This window comes from Fulmarus glacialis, unplaced genomic scaffold (genome assembly GCF_000690835.1).
Source record: "Fulmarus glacialis isolate BGI_N327 unplaced genomic scaffold, ASM69083v1 scaffold3883, whole genome shotgun sequence".
NCBI classification, from domain to species: Eukaryota; Metazoa; Chordata; class Aves; order Procellariiformes; family Procellariidae; genus Fulmarus; species Fulmarus glacialis.
In genome coordinates this window covers 17,704-39,813 of record NW_009202108.1, presented here as the reverse complement: position 1 = coordinate 39,813, position 22,110 = coordinate 17,704, and the positions used below count along the sequence as shown (strand labels likewise).

Below are 22,110 nucleotides of genomic sequence, written 5' to 3'. Positions count from 1 at the left end.
AAAAAGAAAAAGTACTCTCTGGTGGTAAACACTATATGAACTGAAAAAGCAAGAAGTATCTGTTGTACCAACTTGAAAGTTTCATAATGTTTTTTCAAATAGGCCTAACTGTTTTCAATAAAAATTGGTTCTTAATGTCAGGCTTGTTAGAAGTGGAGAATTGTTATAGTAAAGTTAAATTGCGTTGATACTGTGGGTTAAAATAAGAGACCTGAAAAGTATTTCTTTTTAAGCTGCACTGTACATAGGTTAAGTTTCTTGAGTAGCTACCAAACAGTTTGCCAGCTACATCATTTTAATGGTGATGAATGGTCTTCTAACATGTTTTGAGAAGAACTATACCTATTACACAAAGGGATACATTGAGTTGCATCTGAAGCAGGTTCTCTAAGACCATTTGTCTCAAAACATACAATATTTCCCTGTAATAGTAAATAGAAATATGATGGGATGATACTTTTTGTGCAGCATAACAGCAAGTGTTAAATTAATCTCCTTTGCAGAAGAAATGGGTTATTACTGTCTAAAATACTTTGAAAGAATTTGGGAGTTTCAAAACAGAGTTCTTCCCCATATTGTTACAAAGAATAAAAATTTTAAGAAACAGATTTATTTCTTAACAAAAATTGATATTTGCCATCAGAGGAGGGCTGCATCATACTGGCTATCAGGGAGCAACAACAACTGGCTGCTCTTTGGGGGCCAGGAGAGAAGGGGGATAACCCGACTGGCAGGGGAGGGACCTTGCCAGCCATCCTGCTGCCTGGAAGGAAGGCAAGTGGGGCAGGCACCGGAGTGATAGTGATAGTCTAGTTCAGGTCATCAGGCAGTTAAAGCCTGTTAGTGCACTCAGGACCCTGACACTGGTTATGCTAAATAACAGTAGAATTTCTGCTCAATTTCTATTAAATTATATCTTGATGTACTTATTTTTTTCTTCTGAAACATTTTTGTATTTTGCTTCTTCATATGATAATCTTATCTTAGAGAAATACTTAGATTTTCATAAGAAGTTACTATTGACCATCTAAAACAATATTTGAAAACTGAATAATCAAATGTTGCTTTTTCTCCCATAAACCAAGACTGAAAGGAATAATTACCTTGTTTTGACAAGTGAACCAAAGAAGTATGGCATAGAAGTCTTACAGAAATGCATACATTAAAACAAGGCTGTCATGTTTACAAGGTGATTTTTTTCATGTGATGAATTTTTTAAACAGTAAGTGGTCTGTAAACTATACTGATATTTTTCTGATGAATATAAGCTTCTTTTGGCTATTCAGTAAGGAAGAGTTAGGAATAAATATAAAACTTCAGTTGTGCAGCTATTTTATGAAAAATCTGAATCATTCCAGACTGTTATTATTTTTGCATTACATGTATCTATTATACAGTACATTTTACACCAATCACTGACTATTCTGCAACCATAGTTGAATAAAAGATGGGTTTGAGTTATAGCTATTGAATGGAGTTAGCATCACATTCTGTATAAACTCTGAGATATTGCTGAAGAGAAAAGGGAATGGATTTGTGTGGCCATGTCTGCATGTAAGTATACATGAGTGAACAACTATTTTCAGTATTCCTTTTGTCTCAATTTTGTAAAGCGCTGCTCAATGTCAAACCATTAGTTGCAGAACCTTCCCAAGTTGGCCTACTGTTTTTTTGCCAGAATAACTAGCTGAAGTATTTCAGCATTTGGGAGAGTGCTTTTTAACGTCTACTTTTAATTACGGTGTCTTTAATTGCAGTAACACCTGTTAAGATACTTTGAGTCTTATATTCAAAGACTGATCTTCCTGCAATGTGTTACATGATTTATTTGGTTTACATCCAAACTTTTTAACCAGAAGGGTGACTGAGTTTGAGCTACATTCCAAAATGTTAAAAGTCTTTGAATTGTTATTTGCAAAGAGGTATTCTGTAGCTTCTGAGAATTTAGGAAAATTATATATCCATGAAATATTTTGTAGTATTGTGCTGCTAATTCAGATGTGTGAGATACTAGGCTCTAAAGGACCTTCACATTTGTTATAATTTTGTTTTGAAAGAGCAAACCCATAATCAGCAGTGTCATTTCTGCTGAAGAAATGCACAGTTCTGCTACTTGTAGGTCTACACTCATATTTGACCGAAACTATCATCTTGACCTTGCATCTTAATCTGATGTTCTTTTGGAGGATGTGTTTTGTAGAGCGTTCACTTAGAATAAATGTCAATCTGTTTTTCTAGTAGTGCCTCTAGGTAAATTTCCAACCAACACTGATACTGCTTCATAAAAGAATATTGCTTGTAAGAAAAATAGTGTATTTATTATGTGGCCAGCAGGTCAAGGGAGGTGATTCTGCCCCTCTGCTCTGCTCTGGTCCCCACCTGGAGTATTGCGTCCAACTCGGGAGCCCTCAGCACAGGAAGGACATGGACCTGTTGGAGTGGGTCCAGAGGAGGGCCACAAAATTGGTCAGAGGGATGGAACACCTCTCCTATAAGGGCAGGCTGAGAGAGTTGGGATTGTTCAGCCTGGAGAAGGGGAGACCTTATTGCAGCCTTTCAATACTTAAAGGGGGCTTATAGGAAAGATGCGGACAGACTTTTTAGCAAGGCCTGTTGTGGTAAAACAAGGGGTAATAATTTTAAACTAAAAGAGGGTGGATTTAGACTAAACATAAGGAAGAAATTTTTTGCAATGAGGGTGGTGAAGCCCTGGAACAGGTTGCCCAAAGAGATTGTGGATCCCATCCCTGGAAGCATTCAAGGTCAGGTTGGACAGGGCTCTGAGCAATCTGCTCTAGTTGAAGATGTCCCTGCTCACTGCAGGGGGGTTGGACTAGATGACCTTTAAAGGTCCCTTCCAACCCAAGCTATTCTATGATTCAATGATTAATTCATTATATTTTGTTGCCCAAACAGCATGTGCATCTGAATAGTTACATTTGTCCCTCATGTTGCTACTGCAATATGAATCGTATTATTAAATACGTAATTCATGTAATTTTGGCTACTTCATGTAATACATACATAAATGTGTAATTTTTTCGGTACCAAGTCATCACTGGTTGTAAAATCAATTTCATTATTTCTCAAAAAAGAGAAAACAGAAAAGACAAAAACCAGAAAAAATAACTCTGCTAATGCTTTGCTTCTGATGTAAAGACTCCTGGGATTTAGTGTCTTAGTTTGAGTAGGCCAGTGGATTTGACCTGTGGTTTGGCAAAGTATTTTTTGAGTAAAATGTGTTCAAAGCAAGATGGCACTTGTTTCCTGATACATTATAGTGTTTTGGTCTAGATTTTTATGCTTTAGTTATTTGCAATGCTGTGCTTAATTTCTTAATTTCTTAATTTAAGAAAGCACTTACTCCGTGGACAGAAATTATAAGCACACAGAAAATAAATTTACCCTCTAATTTATTTATTTATTTTTAGAGTTTCCAGTTATAATAGAGAGAATTTTCTTCTAAATCTTAAAAAAAAAAAAAAAATTAATGAAGAAAGCTACTACTCTGATTAAGGTAAAAGAACTGGGTTTTTTTAAAACAAAAAAATGTTATGAAATGTATCTCTGCTTTTATTTTACAGGTGTCCGTCTCTGTAGAACTCTACTCAGAAGCATGCACAAGGTTTACTATTCAACACTGATTTTATAATTCCCTACATAAACACTTCCCTTATTAATCTAAGTGTTTCCAAGGAATAAAATGTTGTATATTGTGATAATTACAGTCTGAATTTTTAAATTATTTAATCACTTTTCTGTATCTATTTTACAGATTCTGAAAATGGAATGGGGAGGAGAGTATTCCCTTGATTCTTCCAATTTAGATTGTTTGTTAAATGTCCTTCCTGGAGAATTGGAGTTTCAACAAATCCTTAGTGATCTTGATGAAAAAATACAGAAGAATTCTTCTAGGTAAAGAGTATTTTATTTGTATCCAAAATATTAGTGAAAGTCATTTTAGGAAGAAATACGGCTTTTCTCTTCTTTCTTTTCGAGTTGTAGGTTAAAATTCTGATAATTATTTCAGTAGTAATTTTACCTTAACTACTTCAGCATTTAACAAATTTTTAGTGCCATGTAATTTTTGTGCTATAGTCTTTCTCTGTATGGTATTTTTAACAGTTGAATCATCTTAATCTTAGGAACTCTTACAGTAGATGTGATAGTGGAGGAAGAAAATGTGTATTCCCATGGCAGTTGTATTTCCTACAGATGTGAGGTAGAATTTTTATTCACTAAAAGAGCTACAGAATTTTACAAAAAAGCAAAATTTGAACTCAGTATGTTCTTTAAGCATTTCTAATGGAAGTAGAAAAAGCAAGTAAGTTAATATATCTATAATCTTTCTTATATAAGCCATTATTTTTCCTATTTCAGTTAAAACTGTTATGCTGCAATAGAAGATTTTCTAACTAGAATTTGTTTTGTAATATATTTCATTGTCCACTTCTTTGTAACATACTGGTTTCCAAATATCAATGCTATAGAAACAGTGAAGTACTGAAAGAGTTCTCTCATGATGTGGGTTTCTTGCATGACTACAAAAAAATCAGCTCAACGTTTTGTGCCTTATCTGAAAAGTGGTGGCAGTGTTTTGTGGCTAAACTCTTTAGTACCTTTAAAATACTTTGATCTGTGAAAGATGCTCTTAAGCAGATAAACTAATTGCCCCTGTAAAAAATTAAGTGTACATTCAGAGATATAACAAATAGCAGAATTTCGTATTAAATTTTGAAAATGCTTGCCTTTGGATAACAGTGCACATTATAGAGTCGTATGATTTCAAAGAATACCCTTCATGACACCTGTTTTAAGACTGTGTAATTTTAATGAAGCCCACATTTTGGTCCTCCATTTTGGAGGTCTTTGCTCCCAAACAGCTCCCTGAAGAATGGAGATAAACCATTGCTGCTCACTGAAAACTGATTTAGGTCATGTCTGAATTATTGTTATATTGCTTATGCCAGGCTGAGGCATTTTTCGGGTTTTTATTTATCTTACTCGTATATCACATTTTGAACATTTTAATTTAAAAACTTAGTGTTTACAAATGTAGTTGTGATAGTAATAATCCCACAGTAGCAATGATAGTGAAGATCTAGGAAATACGCTGTTGTAGACCACTGCATAGTGAAATTTCATATTACAGTTTTCCAGCTGTTGACATCAGTGAAATGTAGATACTTGCTTAGATTTTAGTGGATGTCATAACACAGTTATAGGTACTTAGTTTTGAGTTGCTGTGTTCTTATATATCTGGGAAAAAACAGCATCAGCATTTTTGGCAGATGTGTTGTCACCTCTTCAACTACCAAATAAAAGTGATTTTGTCATCGTTATGCAGAGCCAGCCTGAGAGTTAGAAAAATAGTTATCAAGATGAGTATGAGTCTTTGGGATGCTTGCTTTACTACTCTGTTTGGGTTTAATGTGTGTAAAATGTATGCTGCTGGTTGAGAAAACTTTTGGCTATGGGAAAGCAGGCTGTTTGTTCCTTTTAATGGTACTTTGTATCAGTTAACATTTTATGTTACTTTTTACATTAACATCATCACAGTGGAGCTATTTGTACTTTTAAGAAGGCTGATTGTCCCCATCTTAGGGACACAGTCCTACAAATTAGAAAGGTATTTTGCTGCAAGTTTTGTAAGATCAAAATGGTATTATATCCAAGAAGAGCAGGAAATTGGATTAGGGTGTGGTACACAGCAATGCGTGTCAGGAAAAGCTTTGTACTTCTGCTGCATAGACACTTAAGTTAGTTTTTAAACTAATTTTCACAAGGAAAATGAGAAAGTAGCCCTGTAGTTACCAGGTGATATTTTGCTCCTGTAACATGTCAGTTTCAGAAATGGAGAGGAGTTTAAAAGAAGATGGACAGCAGCTGATGTGACTTTTAAATTAAAAAGAGTCCTTTTATTGCTAATATATTAGAGGTAGCATGGAATGAAATCATTTTCAAGTTACCATTGATCTTTGTAAGTGGTATGATAAGAGCAGCTCTATGCGCTACAGTGATACAATTGGAATACAATCCATTTTTCATCAGATAGATTTATGATTTTATTATACCACAGAGAATAAACATAATAGTATACAGCATATATATATTTTTAAAAATAAAACATTGTGTAAAAAATTATGATCCAAAAGTGTGTAAATCACTTGAATGCTCATTTATTGCCTTCCAACTGAATAGCTTTTATAAAATTGTGTGACACGACAAATCAGATACACTTTCCAGCAGTTGAATTACCTTCAGTATTTTTGTATTGTACCAATTCTATTTGGTGCTATAACAAAAAAAAAAAGGCCATCTGTGTGAAATTGTTTTATTTGTAAGTTTTAAGAGAGTAAGTGGTTCATTCATTCACTATCATATAACAGAGCTCTTATTATACTTGATGTTAACTTCATTTTTACAGCAGTATATAGAAGCAGGTAAATATGAACTCTCAAAACCATTGTCATTGCTGGCCACTTTTATATGCTATCATAGTCTCAGGTTATTCTAAAGCGTGAAGTTGCATTCATAATTTCATCAGGATGGCCATTTGTCTTCAGTCGTTCCCCTCACATTTGCTTTGACTTCTGCTGTTTAGCAAAACTGAAGTTTTGGATTTCTTTTTCCTGAATTAGTAGGAGTTAATTTTTGCACAATCCACAGAACTAAACTTTCAGCTGATATTTAATACTTTGAAGCACAAAAGAAGGTACAGAGCTGGAAACCAAGCTTATAGTGCATAACTTGAAAATGGTTGTAAGCATGAAATCTCTTCAGCAGTTGATTTTTTTTGTGTATTCAATTCTTTCTTCAGTGAGTGATTGGCTGCCTTTTAGTGGTGATAAAGTGGTGATAAATTCTATGAGGCTGTAGGACAGTGAGGTATTCTAGGTCTTCTTCAACACAACAATTACTCAAAATTCAACAAAATTATTTACTGATAGTTGTATCTCCACAATACACTGGAGACTATATCTTTGTAAGGCTTTTTGCAAAGGCTTAATTTTACTTCAATCTGATAAACTTCAACCTGACCCTCTGTCTATTTAACAGTAATTCAGTCATCTGGGATTTTGATGAAGGTCTTTTTTCAAGGGCTCCAGTGAGGTCAATACTAATAAGTGCTTACAGCGTTGCATCTTGTCCCATAACTGTTCAGTATAAATTGTAAACATTATTTGAGCAACTAACAAGATCCTTAACTTGCGAATAATAGGACTGTCTGGCAAATACCTTAATAAGGATGTTAGTATGGCATTTTCCAGTTGTTGATTATAACTTTGCTGATTTGCATAGAAATAGTTCCCACTATCAATACCTCACAATGAAGGGATGGAGAAGTTTCAAACAGGGTATTAAGCACTCCTGTCTCATTCCATTTTCCTGTATCAGAATTGGAGTGTGCAAGGGTTTAATGTGTTTTTAAACTGAGATATGCTGCAAGAGTTATCTTTCTGTATTTTATTTTGAAGAAAATCTTGGCTTATTCCTCTCTGGAATTTTCAGGAAGCAGCTACAACTCGCTTTCTTGGTATTCAAGAGAATTAGCAAAATTAGGCATCTCCATCCAAAATCCCAATAGTGGTTGAGTATTTGGGAGAATTTCAAACTAGAGCTAAGAGTAGAGGAATAAAACTGATAATTTTGTCAGTTTTACTCAGACCTAATATTTATGACAGCTCTCAAAAAGAATTTGGCTCTTCTGTATGAATGTAACCTGCTTGCTGTACAAGTGCATTACTGTAGTATTTAGTTGAGATTTTAATGTCTATTAAGATATTAGAATAATGTTACTAACATCTTTGTCAAAACAGTATCTGTCTACCCAGTGCCCTGCACTAATTGCTAGGAATGAGTAATTAAAATGAGAAAGGAATGTAATTTGATTCCTATTCAGCCTGTGTTGTCTTTGTGTATGATCACTGAATTCAGGATAGTTGTTTCTTATCACCTTACTAGCTGGACAGCATAGAGTTTCTGAGAGATTAGTTATTTTGATACACACACAGTTTCTTAGCTCCAATCTGCACTGATTATAATTGTGTCAGTATCTTAGGTAGGTAGTTAGCTGTCACGTACATCTACAGAAGCTGTAATCAGATCTTTCACTGCACTGCGAAATATTGCAAATCATTTCATAGGAGGATACAGGAGACAATGGTTTTTTAGCCATTGTTTTTCACTCTCACGTTTTGGTCAATGGAGTTGAAAGACTCCTATGTTTCACTGCCAGTCTTCTGAAATAACTTATCAAGGCGAAGCTTACATCTTGCGGACTGAAATATCTCAAGTCTTTAAAACAAGGTTGGAAATTAAAGGTAGGCAGTGGTTCAGTTAGAACAGATGGTTCTCATATGGTTAAGCTGTTGAGTAAGTTTCTCTTGCTGAGGTGCAGCAAAGTCATCACTATTCTATTTCTTTCTGCTTTCAGTGGTATAGTTTCTTTACAGTTTTGGTGGATATATTTTGTAAGTGGCTAAATTAGAAATATGAAGTAGCTTGCAAAGTCCTTGAAGCAGGGGCTGCGTTTTTGGTTTACATCTTAAGGTCCAAGATTACAGTAGGAAGAATTTGATGAAGTGAATTTTTTCAAGGCTTTTAGCTTTATAATAAGCCTATAACTTTCAGACTTGTATTTTAAAGAATTCCTGGTTTTAAAAACAAGTATTAAGACATATTTGTCTTAACAGCATTTTTCTAAAGAAGTAAAGTTTTTGTAGTCAGTCTTCGCATCAATTTCGTATTGCTGCTTACAAAATAATGTTTAACTTCATTCTTATTCGTCTTATTTTGAATAGAACTTAGATACAAAATATAAATAAGAGAATAATATAATCAAACTATGAAAAAAAAAGTTAACATACACACAAATATGAGGTGATAACAAAACCTATATTATTAGCAGTAGTAGCTTTCCTTTCTATCTTTCTCCTCTGCTGTTGAGGTCACCATTGTAAAAAACGTAAAATATAAAAAGGAATTTCATCTGTTTATGAAGTTGGGTTAATGAGAGTAGGAAAATGGGCATGCCAGAAGGAATAACCTGATGGTCAGGTAGACTAGAATGGAACAGCATAAACGTTATAGACCTGGGTCTATAATAATCTTTTTTTTCAGAATTTTAGAAATCCTAAGATATCCATTGTACCATGAATGTTACTGTAGGTTATCATAAGCATTGCAGGAACATTCAAGATGAGAAATAGCCATTTTTGGCACAACCTCTTGTTTCTGTTCAAGATAAAGTTATCAAAACATTCGTTGCATGAATCTTTATGGTTTTTTTCAGTTAGATTGTATCTAGCAGTTTAAAAGTTACTGGAAAATAGTTATTTATATTTATGATTGAATTGCTGTTTATTAACACAGAGTAGTGCTGAGGCATCAGCAATAACCTCATGAAATTGTCTGTAGATCATGGGAAATTTTCTTAATATTTCCTTTTTGGCAGGTCAGCTTTCATGAAATAAAACAAAATATTTGTTTCCACATGGGAGAAAGCGTAACAAGGAAAATGGCTGTGGGAATTATACTGGTAAAAGTCTTTCTCAAAGATTTCTTACTACTCAAAGTGTACAGCAGGTCCCCTGACACACAGGTTTCCAAATGATGTTACTGATTTTGTATAAAATGCCCTTTATCTTCAGCAGTCAAGCTTTTTAATCAATATACATGATAATAACAAAGTAGTATTATGTTAGTGCATCTATCTTCAAAAACCAGTGGAAACAATTATTTCATTACTTTTAAAACAAACTGTCTGTTCTTAATAAAAGATGTGTAAACTCTTATTCTAAAGGCAGATTTCCATGCATATGAGGATCTTAAGCGTAAGTAACATGAGGTTTAAAGATAATTTCACTTTATAGCTTAGCAGTTTAATTTAACCAATCTCATTGTCATTTTATGGCTGTTCCATATGCTATATGAAATAAATCGAAACAGCGCTTGTTAGAAATTGAAAGGAGTTAGAAGATCATCCTTCAGCTTACTTAGAGTAATCTTAGGCAATGGAAAGTGATATATCGAGACAGCAACCCTCATTTTGATACTGTGCTTTTCAAAATAATGTTGGATCAGTATGACAGTGCTTACACTATCAGTTCCATTATAGTACTTGGTTTCTAACTATTTGTCCATTGATGCAGCCACTTAAAAAGCAGTCTTTCCACATGATTAGGTTATTCCTAAAAACTGTCATTAACTTAATAAATAAGAACACCTAGGAGTTCTCAAATTGAGACTCTCTACAGTGAGACATGCTACTCCAGAAAAGCACTCCAGTGTGGACAGAGATAACATAACAGAACTTTGCTTAGTGTGTAAAAAAAAAAAAAAACAAACCCTCACGTGTAATTTTACAAAAATCCATATGACCATAAGTATCACATTTCTTTGCTACAGAGAAAGGTTAATTTTTTCTTGGAGCTTTTATATTCCACTGCTTGCTTAGTAGTTTGGTGGCTATTTTTTTCTGTTTATGTCTGAACAGTTCCACAGGTTCAAAGAAAAGTGGAATCATCTGTGGAAGAAAAATTAATTGAGGGCTGTTAAATGCAAGGACACTATCTGATTTAAGTCTTTGTGTCACAAACTGCTAGAGATGATGAAAATATTCTGAGAAATCTTAACATTTTTTTTCCTTGGTTTTTTTAATGGTTCTTTGGCATCTCCTACTGACCGCTGTCAGAGACATGGAGACCTTCAATCTGACCAGGAACAGCTATTCTAATGTAGCACCAGTAGGCTAATTTCCAACAGAAGAATTAAGCACCTTCTGATTAGGTTCAGCAACGTCTCAACATTGGTATCTGAGCACCTAAAACAGGAATTGTATGCCTCACCTTATCATTAGGGTTTAGAGTTTCAAAGGATGTTTCAGAAAACATACATATGGAGCACAGAACCAGTTAATGATAGCAAATGGGGAAAACGCATTAAGTACTGAACTATGTCTGATTTCCCTGTTGTACTCCAGATTTTGTATTCCTGATTTAGATAGGGTTGCACATAGACGTGGTTGTATTTTTCCATTGACTGCACATGATTTTAAGATAATTTACGCTCCCATCATACATGTATAGTGTCAGTTGACATCATCTGGGTTGATGCCTCAATTTGTTCATAAAAAGGAGCTTATTTACCGCACTGAACTTACTGAAATATTTTTGTAGTTAAACCTTAATGAAAGGATTATTTGGGGGAAAAAAAGGAATTTAGCACTTTATATGGCTTTTTGTAATTGTACTTTTAAGAATAAAATTCATTAAATACATTAAGCATATTTTTTACATCAAAATCATGTTGTTTACAGTTTTTAAAACTTCAGCAAATTTCCTTTCTAAAAAAGGAAATCAAAGTCTCATTCTCCCTACATTGATGTGAAATTGTAGTTTTAAATACTAGTCTACATAGTGAGAATAATTGTAATCCTATTTGGCAGAAGTCTTTTATTTAAAATGATTGCTTTCTAAAGTCAGATAATACACACTAAAATGTTTTTTTTCAGTGGTAACCAAATTCCTTAATATTTCATTTAATGATGTAATCCATGTAAAGGAATAAGTATCTATAATTAATCATGTTCATGTAACACTAAGTGTTGAAAAAAATCTTAAAAGAAATAGCAATGGTTTTGAGACCATGATTACCTACAGTATGCTGTAAGTAAACAGGATGAAAATATTTTTATTCAATGAAAAACAGTTTTAGTCCTAATTCAGTGTTTACTTTATTGGAATAAAAGGATTAAATAAAATGAACAGACTTACCATGATTTTTAGCTACAGGGAGGGCCACTGAAATTTATCCACCTAATCCCCTTATCAGTGTTGGGACAAATTACCAAAATACCTGGTCTTGAGAAGGCTGTAGCCTATTCGTAGCTTGTAGTTTATTGGCTTGCACGCAGATTCCTATGTCAAAGATTAATGTAAAAACTGGTTCCTAATTGAAGCATATTGGCACAGACTGACAACAGTAGTCCCTTTTACAACGCACAATGCTGTAATCTATTGGGTATGATTGAATGAGGCACATCAGCACACCACAATAAAAGCCTTTGATAGTGTCCCAGGAGTCAAGGTGTATGAACGCGGCATTTAGTTTCATAGTCCTGAGAACAGGTTTCACAAGTTAAAAAGATGGCAATCTTTTGTCAAGTTTAGAATTGGTATTCATGGCTGGGCTATCCCATCAGGAACCTGAGTGGGCCACAGGCAGAGAGCGATTGTTTTTCATAGAAGTCCTTTGTGCTTCTGATAAGGTCCTTTGATGATGGGAAGATACTTGTTTCAGTTTTGAACTCAGTCATGCTCGGGAAAGTCTGAAGACTTTTGCATCAATTTTATAGAAGTGTTTTACAGGCCACCCATGTATTCATAAGTTTTAAAAGTTTTTATATATTTTAGCATTAGTTGTAGCTACTGAATTTGATTTCTGAAGATAATGCAGCTGTAAAATGTGGTGACTTCATTTTGATAAAAGTAGATACAATTTGAATGGTTTACCTCATGTCTTTTAAGCATAAAACAAATATACCCATAATTCTTAATGAATACAATTAAATATGGGAAAATAAGCTGTTCAAAATTACCTACTTATTTTGATGAAATTTTTTTAGGAGTTTTATAGTCATAGTTTTGGAAACAATATATGTATTTTTTTTCTGACATTCAAAATGTTACACTTCATCTGCACTTACATTCTTATGATCATCCTTGCGTTCTGTAATTGTAGTTGATGCAGTTTTCATATTCAGCTTGTTATTATTTAGTACTGTATTTTAAAGAAACAAAAGGCACAAAGCGAAACCTATCATAGATGATAAGTCTTGACGGCATTCTCGGAAAAAATATACTGCTCTCTTTTGTACTTCTTATAGGTAACTTAAAAATAAAAGGAAAACGCAGACTACTGTTTATCTCTGGACTTAATTTAGTGTGATTATTTGGATTTTTTTTTCCCCAGTGTTTTTTTAAAATGTCAGTTCAAACTAACAGACTCAGTTCCCAAAGCTATGGATGACACTGATTTACTTCATTGCTGTTGGTCAGAATGAGGCAGCTAGTAGGAATTTAGGGTACATTGCATAACATCTGTAAAAGAATAAAATGCAAATCACTCAATAAAGGAGAAAATCTAGTAGAAAATCAAATAAATACTTCTTCCACATCCTGAAAACAGTACTGCAGGCAGAATTAAATGATGAAGTAGAGTCAGTGGGTGATATGCAGAATGGCCTTTCATCACTGATTTCTTGTTACAAATTGATGTGGGTAGTAGTGTTTAAGATTTTTTTCTTTAAAGTTTCACATTCAAAGCAGATTATATTTTTAATGAAAAGTATTTTCCTCCAAAAAGATGACATTTCATGGAAAATGAATCTTTCCACACAGAGAAGTTATACAGAAAAAAATTGAAAACCTTATTCAAGGTTACTAGCTAAAAAAAAGTAGTTTTCCTTTTTTTTTTTTAAACTGGAGGTCTTTAATGTGGTATTTTTGTCATGGCTCGTAATACATTTAAAGATTTGATTTTTTTTCCAGTTTCTTTTCTTCCCTCTCTTCTCGTTCTCCTTTTCTCCTCTTCCTGTCCTCTTTTCTAATTTTCTTTTGTCTTCTTTTGCCAAAACTAGTCAAGTTTGAAAATATTAGAGAGCAGTTAAAGAAAAACAGCCATACTTAATCTCTATAAAATAGAGAGGCAAGTGGCAGTACGATAGGCAAGTCTGTTGTTTGGTTGATGTCGTGAAAATAGAAAGTAATATGGTCAAAAGTATCTGACATTGAAATACCTGTGAAGAGCTGAGTCTCATCTAATCCTGTAACTCTACAGAGATAGAAAGAACTAAATGTTAATTTGTGTTAAACCTTGCATCCCTTATCAGCCGTAAGAGAATAAATGGAATAAATAATATGCTCCAAAACAAAATTCAAATAGTAATGAGAATCACTTTGCGCTTCAGTAAACGAAAACTGGCATCAGTCTTATTGTTGGCTCTATTTGTATTAAACCTATGATTTTTCTGACTGAAACTATACAAAATATTAAGCATTGCTTTTAAAAAAAAGTACTTATGAAATAATACTGTAAAGGTGTTTTTGTAGGAAAAGATACAGAGTTAGATTGTTTCTGGATTTTTCTTTTTTTTTGTTTTCGTGTAAGTGTCCACACAAATAGAAGTAAATTGCTTTGGATTTTCAGTTGTTTTTGTGATTTTTGCAACTGAAATCCCTGTAATAACCATACCAGCCACTTCTGATTTCATAAACAGGATTATGATTCTAGGGGAATGTTAAGGGGTGGATCAGCTCCTTGAAAACAAACTCGTGTTTTCTTTCGAATATTCTAATAACAAAAACAAGAATGAAAAGATCTGCTTTCTCAGCACAACTGACTCTAAAATTCTTTTCAGCATTTTCTGTGATGTCAATGGGTCTTTAAGAAGTCATTAATATATGTTATGTATTATAAAACAACTGCTGATTGCTAAAGGAGCAAAAACATTCACCTCTGAATATGGTAGTTGATTCAGTTTATATTCTCTGCTTTAGCTAATTACGCACCAAGGACCAGATCTTAGGTTGGATGATGTCTTATTCACTAACTACTTTATTAAAAAGTACAAGATTGTTTGAGAAGTGAGGCAGTACTTACTCTTACTGAGGAAGGTACAGTCCGAAGGAAATTTATTTTAGCTCTAGCTCAACTATATTTAAATGTTAATCCTGCAAATTCAGACCTTATTTTGTGAGAGTAATTTAATCTATGAAGAAGAAGGACTAGTGTTACATTAATTTGTAGTGGTTTTTCGTTTTAAAATATGAAATATATAAAATGATTTTATCTCCAAGCAATGAAAAAAATCCTGTGATTTTTGTTGTTTTTTTTTTTTAGCATAGAACAGTGTCTTAAAGACCTGCAATCAGAAGTAAATGAGATATGTACCGATGAAATACTACAAAGCACAACTGACTGCCTTCAGTGGCTAAACAACTGCAATTTTAGTTCTCTCAGACCTTGTGCTACACACCATGGAGAGCTGATGGAGTTCCTTAGGACCTTGGTAAAAATTGTTTACTAAAGACTTTAATGTTTGGGGAAGTTGGTTATATGATGGTGGGGAGGTTTTGAGGTTAATTAGTTTTCTCATTTCAGTCGTCACTGTGGTAAGGATAGTTCAGAAATTTTATTGTAAGGCTTAGTACTGTTTTTATGTCTGCAGCAGGGGGTTATGTTTCCTTTTGATCACGCCTTAAATAGACAAACTTGGGACAAAATCTTTTCACGATACTACCACACATTCAGCACTGCTTATAACCACATGTTGGTAAAAAACATCTGAAGTTACTGTCTACACCGAGGCTGTTACTGTTACTGCCTGTTCTTCACTTGTATCAGCATAAATTTAACTTACCTAATACAGATTAGTGTCCTTTATGCATTATTTAAGCATTAACTTCCTACCTACTTTTTCTAATTAGAAATGTGGGAGCTACATCCTTTGTCCTAGCAAGTTGTGCTAGACATAACCAGAAATCAAATTTCACTTCAACGAAAAATTCCATCATTTTAGAAGGCATTTTTATCCAAAATTTTTATTAAAAGTTAACCTTAGAATATATGTGGAAATGGAAGTCTGGAAAATTGAACTGGCTAGGTAAGTGAAGGACGATACCTCAGTAGATGACAGCCTGTTTATATATAAACTATGTATATATGTGTTTATATGATGTGCATATGTATGAATGTCAAAACAAATAAACAATATCCAGTGGATTTTTCTTTGTCGCTTCCATGTCATGGCTTAGTTGTAGGACCTGAATGCCTTTGGGTTAAGATTGGCTGTATTAGCAGAGGAAAAATGCTGTGGAGAAGTGGAGTATTTTCTCCTTTGGGACTATCTCCTGACTAGAGCTCAAGCTTCATCAAATCGCCTGTTTTTTAACTCTTAAAACTGGTTGTTGATCTTTCAGTCACCCTTGAACCCACTGGATATTAGGCTGTGTCAAATGAGGAAGTCACCTCTCGAAACACCAGGTCTTTAATGTTCATGTGGTGAAGAAGTGATTTTGTCTCCTTCTAACACAGGTGATCAGTATGAATGTTGCTGTTAATAATCACCCCACTGAAGGGTGTCGGAGACTGCTACATATCATACTTGGTCTAGACAAAACGAGAGAATCCCAGAAAATGGTGACTTACGAAGTCTTCTGTTACTCCTCTTAGTCCAGTTGGATCCTTACTTAAACCGCCTCAGAAGAGGGCATGGCAATGATGACTTACTTATGTCCATTCCCCCCTTTCTTCCTTCTCTGAGGCCTATTCAAGCCATATACCTGAACACCAGGTGGCGGCATTTGTTTGGGAAACACCAAAATGTCCCCATCTCTGGAATGCTTCAGGTATATCTTATACAAAATGTGCCGTCTAGCTTTTCAGCTTCGCAGGAGCTTACTGACTGCATGACAGTCTGGCTGTGGGCTGTGGAGTCCAGTTAAGCCTTGCGAATGGCTCTGTGGAAGGCTACTAAACAGACAGCAAAGTGTGAGATGCCTTAATTCTCAATGTCTCAATTCTGCACAGCTTATCAGGAAAACATCTGTGGAGCTAAGGAACTTGAACATCACTGTTTCCAGGCTCATGGCTTCTTAGATAATCCAGCCTGTTGTGTAGATGAGACTACAGATGAAAAGCGTGTATGTATTAGCATAGACAATCCATCTGTAAGAAGTTATACTTGCAGTAGATAATCTTTAGCTCCATAAAGAGGTCTGCAGTGAACTATTTTCAATAATATTCAACATTAATGAGATTCTTACAATGTGATCTTTCTTAAATGTGTATTTCCATCCATTGAACTAATTACTCAGTTGACTTTCTCACTTGCAAGCTTTTGATTAAGTATCATATAATATATCTTCAAAAATAGTAACCTTCCTTCCATTTCAGGACAATATCCCTGTTCATTATTATCCCTTATTATGTATGTTTATTTTGTTAGGGATTTTGTTTATCTTTTAAGCTGCTGGAACAATTAAAAAAATAGTGGAAAGTTCTGTATGTGCTTTGGCTGAGGTGCTGTATTTACATTTATTGTTAGCGTGGTATTCTCATGCATTTGTGAACGCTCGTGGAAATACTGAGAGGTTCTTCATGAAACTTGAAAATGTTAAGTATGTGAAATTTCATCATTCTGTGCACTGTTCTGTAATTCTAAATATTTAAAAGCTGAATATGTACATGAACACATCTTCCTTAAATTCTGTTCCTGCTAAACTAATGACAAAATCTTTTTTTAACAAAATCTTCATCTTACTGGATTTGTTTATTGATATGATAGGTAATAGTCTATAGTAGGTAGTAGTCCAGTTGGTAGACCGGAAATGTTTTCCTGTATATTATTGTCACTAACTTTCTGTGCTCATAAGAACTTTTCATGCTTTTCTAAAACCTTTGGATACTAATTTGGATCTTTTTCTCTTGAATAGTTTTGGCATCATCTTTTGAAGTATTTTTACAGGTTAATTTTTAAATAGAGAAGCCTATGTCAATATAGGCAATGTTCAAAGAGGCTTGATGACAGTGTGTTTTCAGAGCTTCAAAGTTCACGTTAGGGGCTCTTTTTCTGAGTAACACTAAGTCTAAGATGGCGTCTGCAAGCTCCCTTTTTAATGCTTTAGTTTAAGTTGCAAAGAGCTTGAAACAATACTTAGATTCTTACTGGCTTTCATGAATAAAAATATTTCTGCTTAACCTTAAAAAATAGCAGTAGGGATTTGCTTGGAAGACATTTTGGATTTATCATCCAAAGGCATCAGTTACATTCACTGTTTTGACAGCTTCTCTTGTTTTGTTCATTTCAGAATATAGTATTTGAGCATAATTCATTAAAAAAATTAACCTTTAAACTCCAGAAGTCTACCTGTGGAGACTCGACTCTTCAGCACAGTTGTTAGTGATTAGGGTTTCAGTTTACACACTGAGACACATTCTCTTTGGGGCCACAAAACTTTATAGAATACTTCAGTAGATAATAAAAGAAAATCAAATCAGTTTTATGTATATGCATATTGATATGTATGATTTAAGATTTTAACTAGTTACACGTATTTTTATCACATGCACATGCTTCTGTAGGATGATATTTGACTGATACTTTCCTTTATTGTTCTGTCTTCCACGTGTTTCCTGCTTGTAAGTAAAAAAAATTCATAGAAAGCATTCTGAAATAAAAATGTAAAATGGAAGAAAAATAGCTAGTCTATTATTTTTAAGACTTTCCTTTATGGGAGGCAGTCATGCTTTCTGTCTTTTGTTCAGAATTAGCTACTGTGGTGCAAGTCTTTTATTTTTTAATTTTTACCATGGAGCACTCCGGAGTAGAGGCCAATAGGAAGGTTAAATTCTAGTTTTCTCCCATAGGAGTGCAACAGTTTTGAATCATCCAGAACAAAGGAGTTCTGATATTGAAAATTTTCATGACTCAAAAGCATGAGGGGCAAAAAAAAAAGCCCAGTGAAGTTTTTGTTCTAAATTTTGTCTTTTTTATATTTTTGTAAATTATCTATTGATAAAAGTTTGCTACAGTAGAAAAATTGAACACTTTGTATTTGGAAATTATTATATTTATGCAATACCATACTCTAATTTGTTTTATTTCTCTCTCTCTCAAAATGGGAAAAGAAATAAAACTAATCATTTCCTCAAATACTGTAGGTTAAATAAACCAGTAGTTCTGAAGGTGGAAGGTAGCCAACAGTTTCTTTACCAGCCTTGCTCTGTAGGATGCAGTATAGCTGGGAGACCCAGATAAAGGCCAGGAGTGGAAAGAACTACCCTTATGTGATTTGCCACAAAGCTTTTCTCTGTTGGAGAGAAGCAATAGGAGGTGGGGGAGCAAGTGAGAGGGCTTCTAGATCCCGATTCACTTAAGGCTTGCCTGCTTGGTTCCTGAAACCTAGAAAATCAAGAGTACCACCTATGTCACTCAGTTTTCTTGTGACTGTGATGGGGAAATCTGTAGTCGGCTCTAGTGCAGCTGGAGGATTGAGAGCAGGTCTTTACAAATAAAAAGTTGATGGGCCTAGACTGTGGCCAAAGCCAACCTGCAGTAGGAAAAATGTTGAGGATGTGGGAAAGGGGTTTATAACAGGCAAGTTTTTTTCTCTGAGAGAGGAAGGAGTTTTTGGTGTCCAGTGACCATGGGACTTTGGGGTTGTGTTCTACTCATATATTGGACATACCTTGTTCATGCAAATGATTCGCCTCACGCACATTAAGGAAAGCTGCAGAGTGCTGTTTGACTCTGTGTCATTTTGGGCCAAGTAGAAAGCATTGAGCTGTGACAAGAGGACCTGCTGTTTGCTGCAGGTCTCTAAGGTCAGAGATCCTGGCCCCGGACCAAGAGGGAGCAGGCTCAGGTGAAGTAGGAACAGCGCATGCATCCTTGTGCTTTCACCTGCTTTGTTAACTGGCTTCCTTCTTCTCCAACCCATGCAGCTGAGATGTATTTAGAGGTCACTATATTGTTAATGTATCAGTCTGCATCTTGGTTTGACGGGCTACGCAGCTGCTTGTTCTTCTGCCCTGTGTGATCTAAGACTGTTCGATTCTTAACAAGTTTTCAATTTTAGTTCTTCAGAGGGGTCCTGGAAAGATTATTTTATCCTTAGAATGGCCTTTTTGGTGGTTGCCTGCTGAGCCAGAACATAGAAAGCAACAATGTTTCATTTTATTAATCCCTGTCTTGGTTTTATGAGCAAAACCTGTCATTATCTGTGTAAATCTTGAGCAATTTTTCATACCATTTTCTTTCAAAGATGTGTGGACCACAACAAGCAGGCTGCCAAGGCTTACCTAATGAGCTTTCCAAAGTTTTCCTTTGAATTATGGGTTAGAATTGATTGAGAAAAGAGGTTGAGAATGTAAGAAATATGGGAAGAGGGGTATGAGTTACTGGAGCAGGTACACAAAGAGATGGATTGGCGCATAAAGCCGTGGGAAAACAGGCTTTGTTATGTGTGTTGTTTATATAGCAATTTGATTGAGTCTGTTATTTGCTGGTAAGATAATTGGCATTGGAAACAATTGATACTCTAGCATGAAGCCGTTCATTTTATGAACCAGAATTAACAAAACATTTCTAAAATACTGTCTGATTTACCTTTGTTAGCAAAGCTTGCTGAAGAATGAGCAAAATCAAGAAGAAATGATACTTCACTTCCTTCTGGATCTCTCTAGTCAGTGTGGTGTCTCATTTCCCTGTACTCCAAGCGGGACGTCTTTTGAGTTAACATCTTCCCTTCATGCGATTGAGGATGATTCAACTATGGATGTGAAATCTCTCTGGGATGATGTGAGATTGCATCTTCGACGATTTTTAGTAAATAGACTGCAAAATCAAGAAGAAACAAATACTAATGCTTTACAACAACGAATAGAATTTAAAACTCAGTGCATACAGCAACTTTTGTTTCTTTATCCTGAATCAGAAGTCTTAACGAAGTATCAAAATATGCAGAATAAACTGGTTAGTGATCTTCTACAGAACTGTATTTTGTCTAGCTGTGGTGAAACGAATTTTGATAAGGTGGTTCACGGTTACCAAAGTTCCGTACCCACATTGTGCACAATGATAAAAGAGGATTTGTATGTACTGAGTGGAACTATTGATCCTTCTTCATCATTGAAGTTTATTAATGAAACTTATCTGGATACCATCACTGAAGAAATGACAGTTCTTCTTGAAAGACTTTGTGAGCTGCAGTTCAAAGAAAATGCTCTACATATAGCTAAGGCAAACAAGATTTCCAAGAAGCATAGAGGAACAGTTCATGCTGTGGGTTAGTAGCCTTATTTTATGTTCGTTGTAGTTAGATATTATTTTAATTCTACTACTTTTTTTTTAATATAGTTGATTATTTCCTATGAAGAGAGAGGCCTGAGATTATTAATTACAGGTTGATGTTTTAACCATATTGCTGCAGTTGAATTATAGACTGTGTCAGAATTGTGATGAAAAAGGTTTTAAAGTAAGGGAGAGTATCTTATGTTTATGTATCTAGAAACCCCATTATAATTCACTGGATAACGTTGTCATGTCATAGCTATTTTTTTCAGTCTAACTTATTCCAACTGCTGTACTATATACTAGAATAAGAACTATTTAATCCAGATTTAAAAAAACACAACTCTTCAGTCCTCTTCCCCCACTTTTTTCAAATTGTCAGAAGTTTAAAGATTATAAGAAAGTCCGTACAATAATGTGATCATGAAGTAGACACAGATTCATACATCAGAGCTGACCCAAAAGATTACTATACAGATTCTAATTCTAAAAGAAAAAAAAATAATTTTAAGTTTTCTAGTCTTGTGAAAGTACAGTAAGACAGAGTTAATGCTACCTGGTCATTTCTTCTTGTTCTATGGAATTTAAGGCAGGAAAGGAATCTGATATTGATGTGGTATTTTCCGTACTTTCTTTTTACAGTTGATGAGTCTGACATGCTAATTTCCAAAGGGAGGAATCAGGACCTTAGAAAAAAATCATACAGAATGGAAACTTTCATAACATAATTGCATGATTGTATGTAATTGCTTTTTCAATGCAGAGTTTTGAGTGCTCCTGTGTGCAAGAGCTGTTTGTTTAAAACATAGCCTTCCGTAAAGGTGAAGTAGTTTGCAGACAGAAAATATTAAAAGTTTAGTATCGTGAAAAATACAGAAACAGAAGATAGATCTTTGGGTTATACAGCATACACAAAGGATGAGCGAGGTGATGATTTGCCAGGTCTACGCAGAAGAAAATTATGGTCTTGTGAGTTTTAAAATCAATATGCATGTTAGTGTAAGTCAACTAGAAATTCCACTAAAAGAAATGCAGAAATAATTTCTCAACAGGAGCTGAAATATGGAGGAATATGTGGAACAAATGAAAGATAAGGTAAGGGAACAGGCATGCAGACAAATAATGTGGAAGGATAAGAAGTTCAACGTAAAGCTGATACGTTAGTGGGACGGAGTGTTGGTGGGAAACAAGGAGAACTAATGTCAGGGTAATGTTGAGTTATGAAATAAATGACAAGAAATGTATCTTTGAGT

General features: G+C 34.5%; 1 protein-coding gene across 1 annotated transcript; it reads left to right on the top strand.

Moving 5' to 3' along the window:
- The first annotated feature begins 3,780 nt into the window (after window positions 1-3,780).
- Window positions 3,781-20,857, top strand: KIAA0825 (KIAA0825 ortholog). The gene is made up of 3 exons (XM_009574159.1): window positions 3,781-3,915; window positions 14,905-15,073; window positions 20,183-20,857. The coding sequence occupies exons 1-3, from the start codon at window positions 3,785-3,787 to the stop codon at window positions 20,855-20,857; spliced, it is 975 nt and encodes a 324-aa protein (XP_009572454.1). The 5' UTR covers window positions 3,781-3,784.
- The last annotated feature ends 1,253 nt before the right edge of the window (window positions 20,858-22,110 follow it).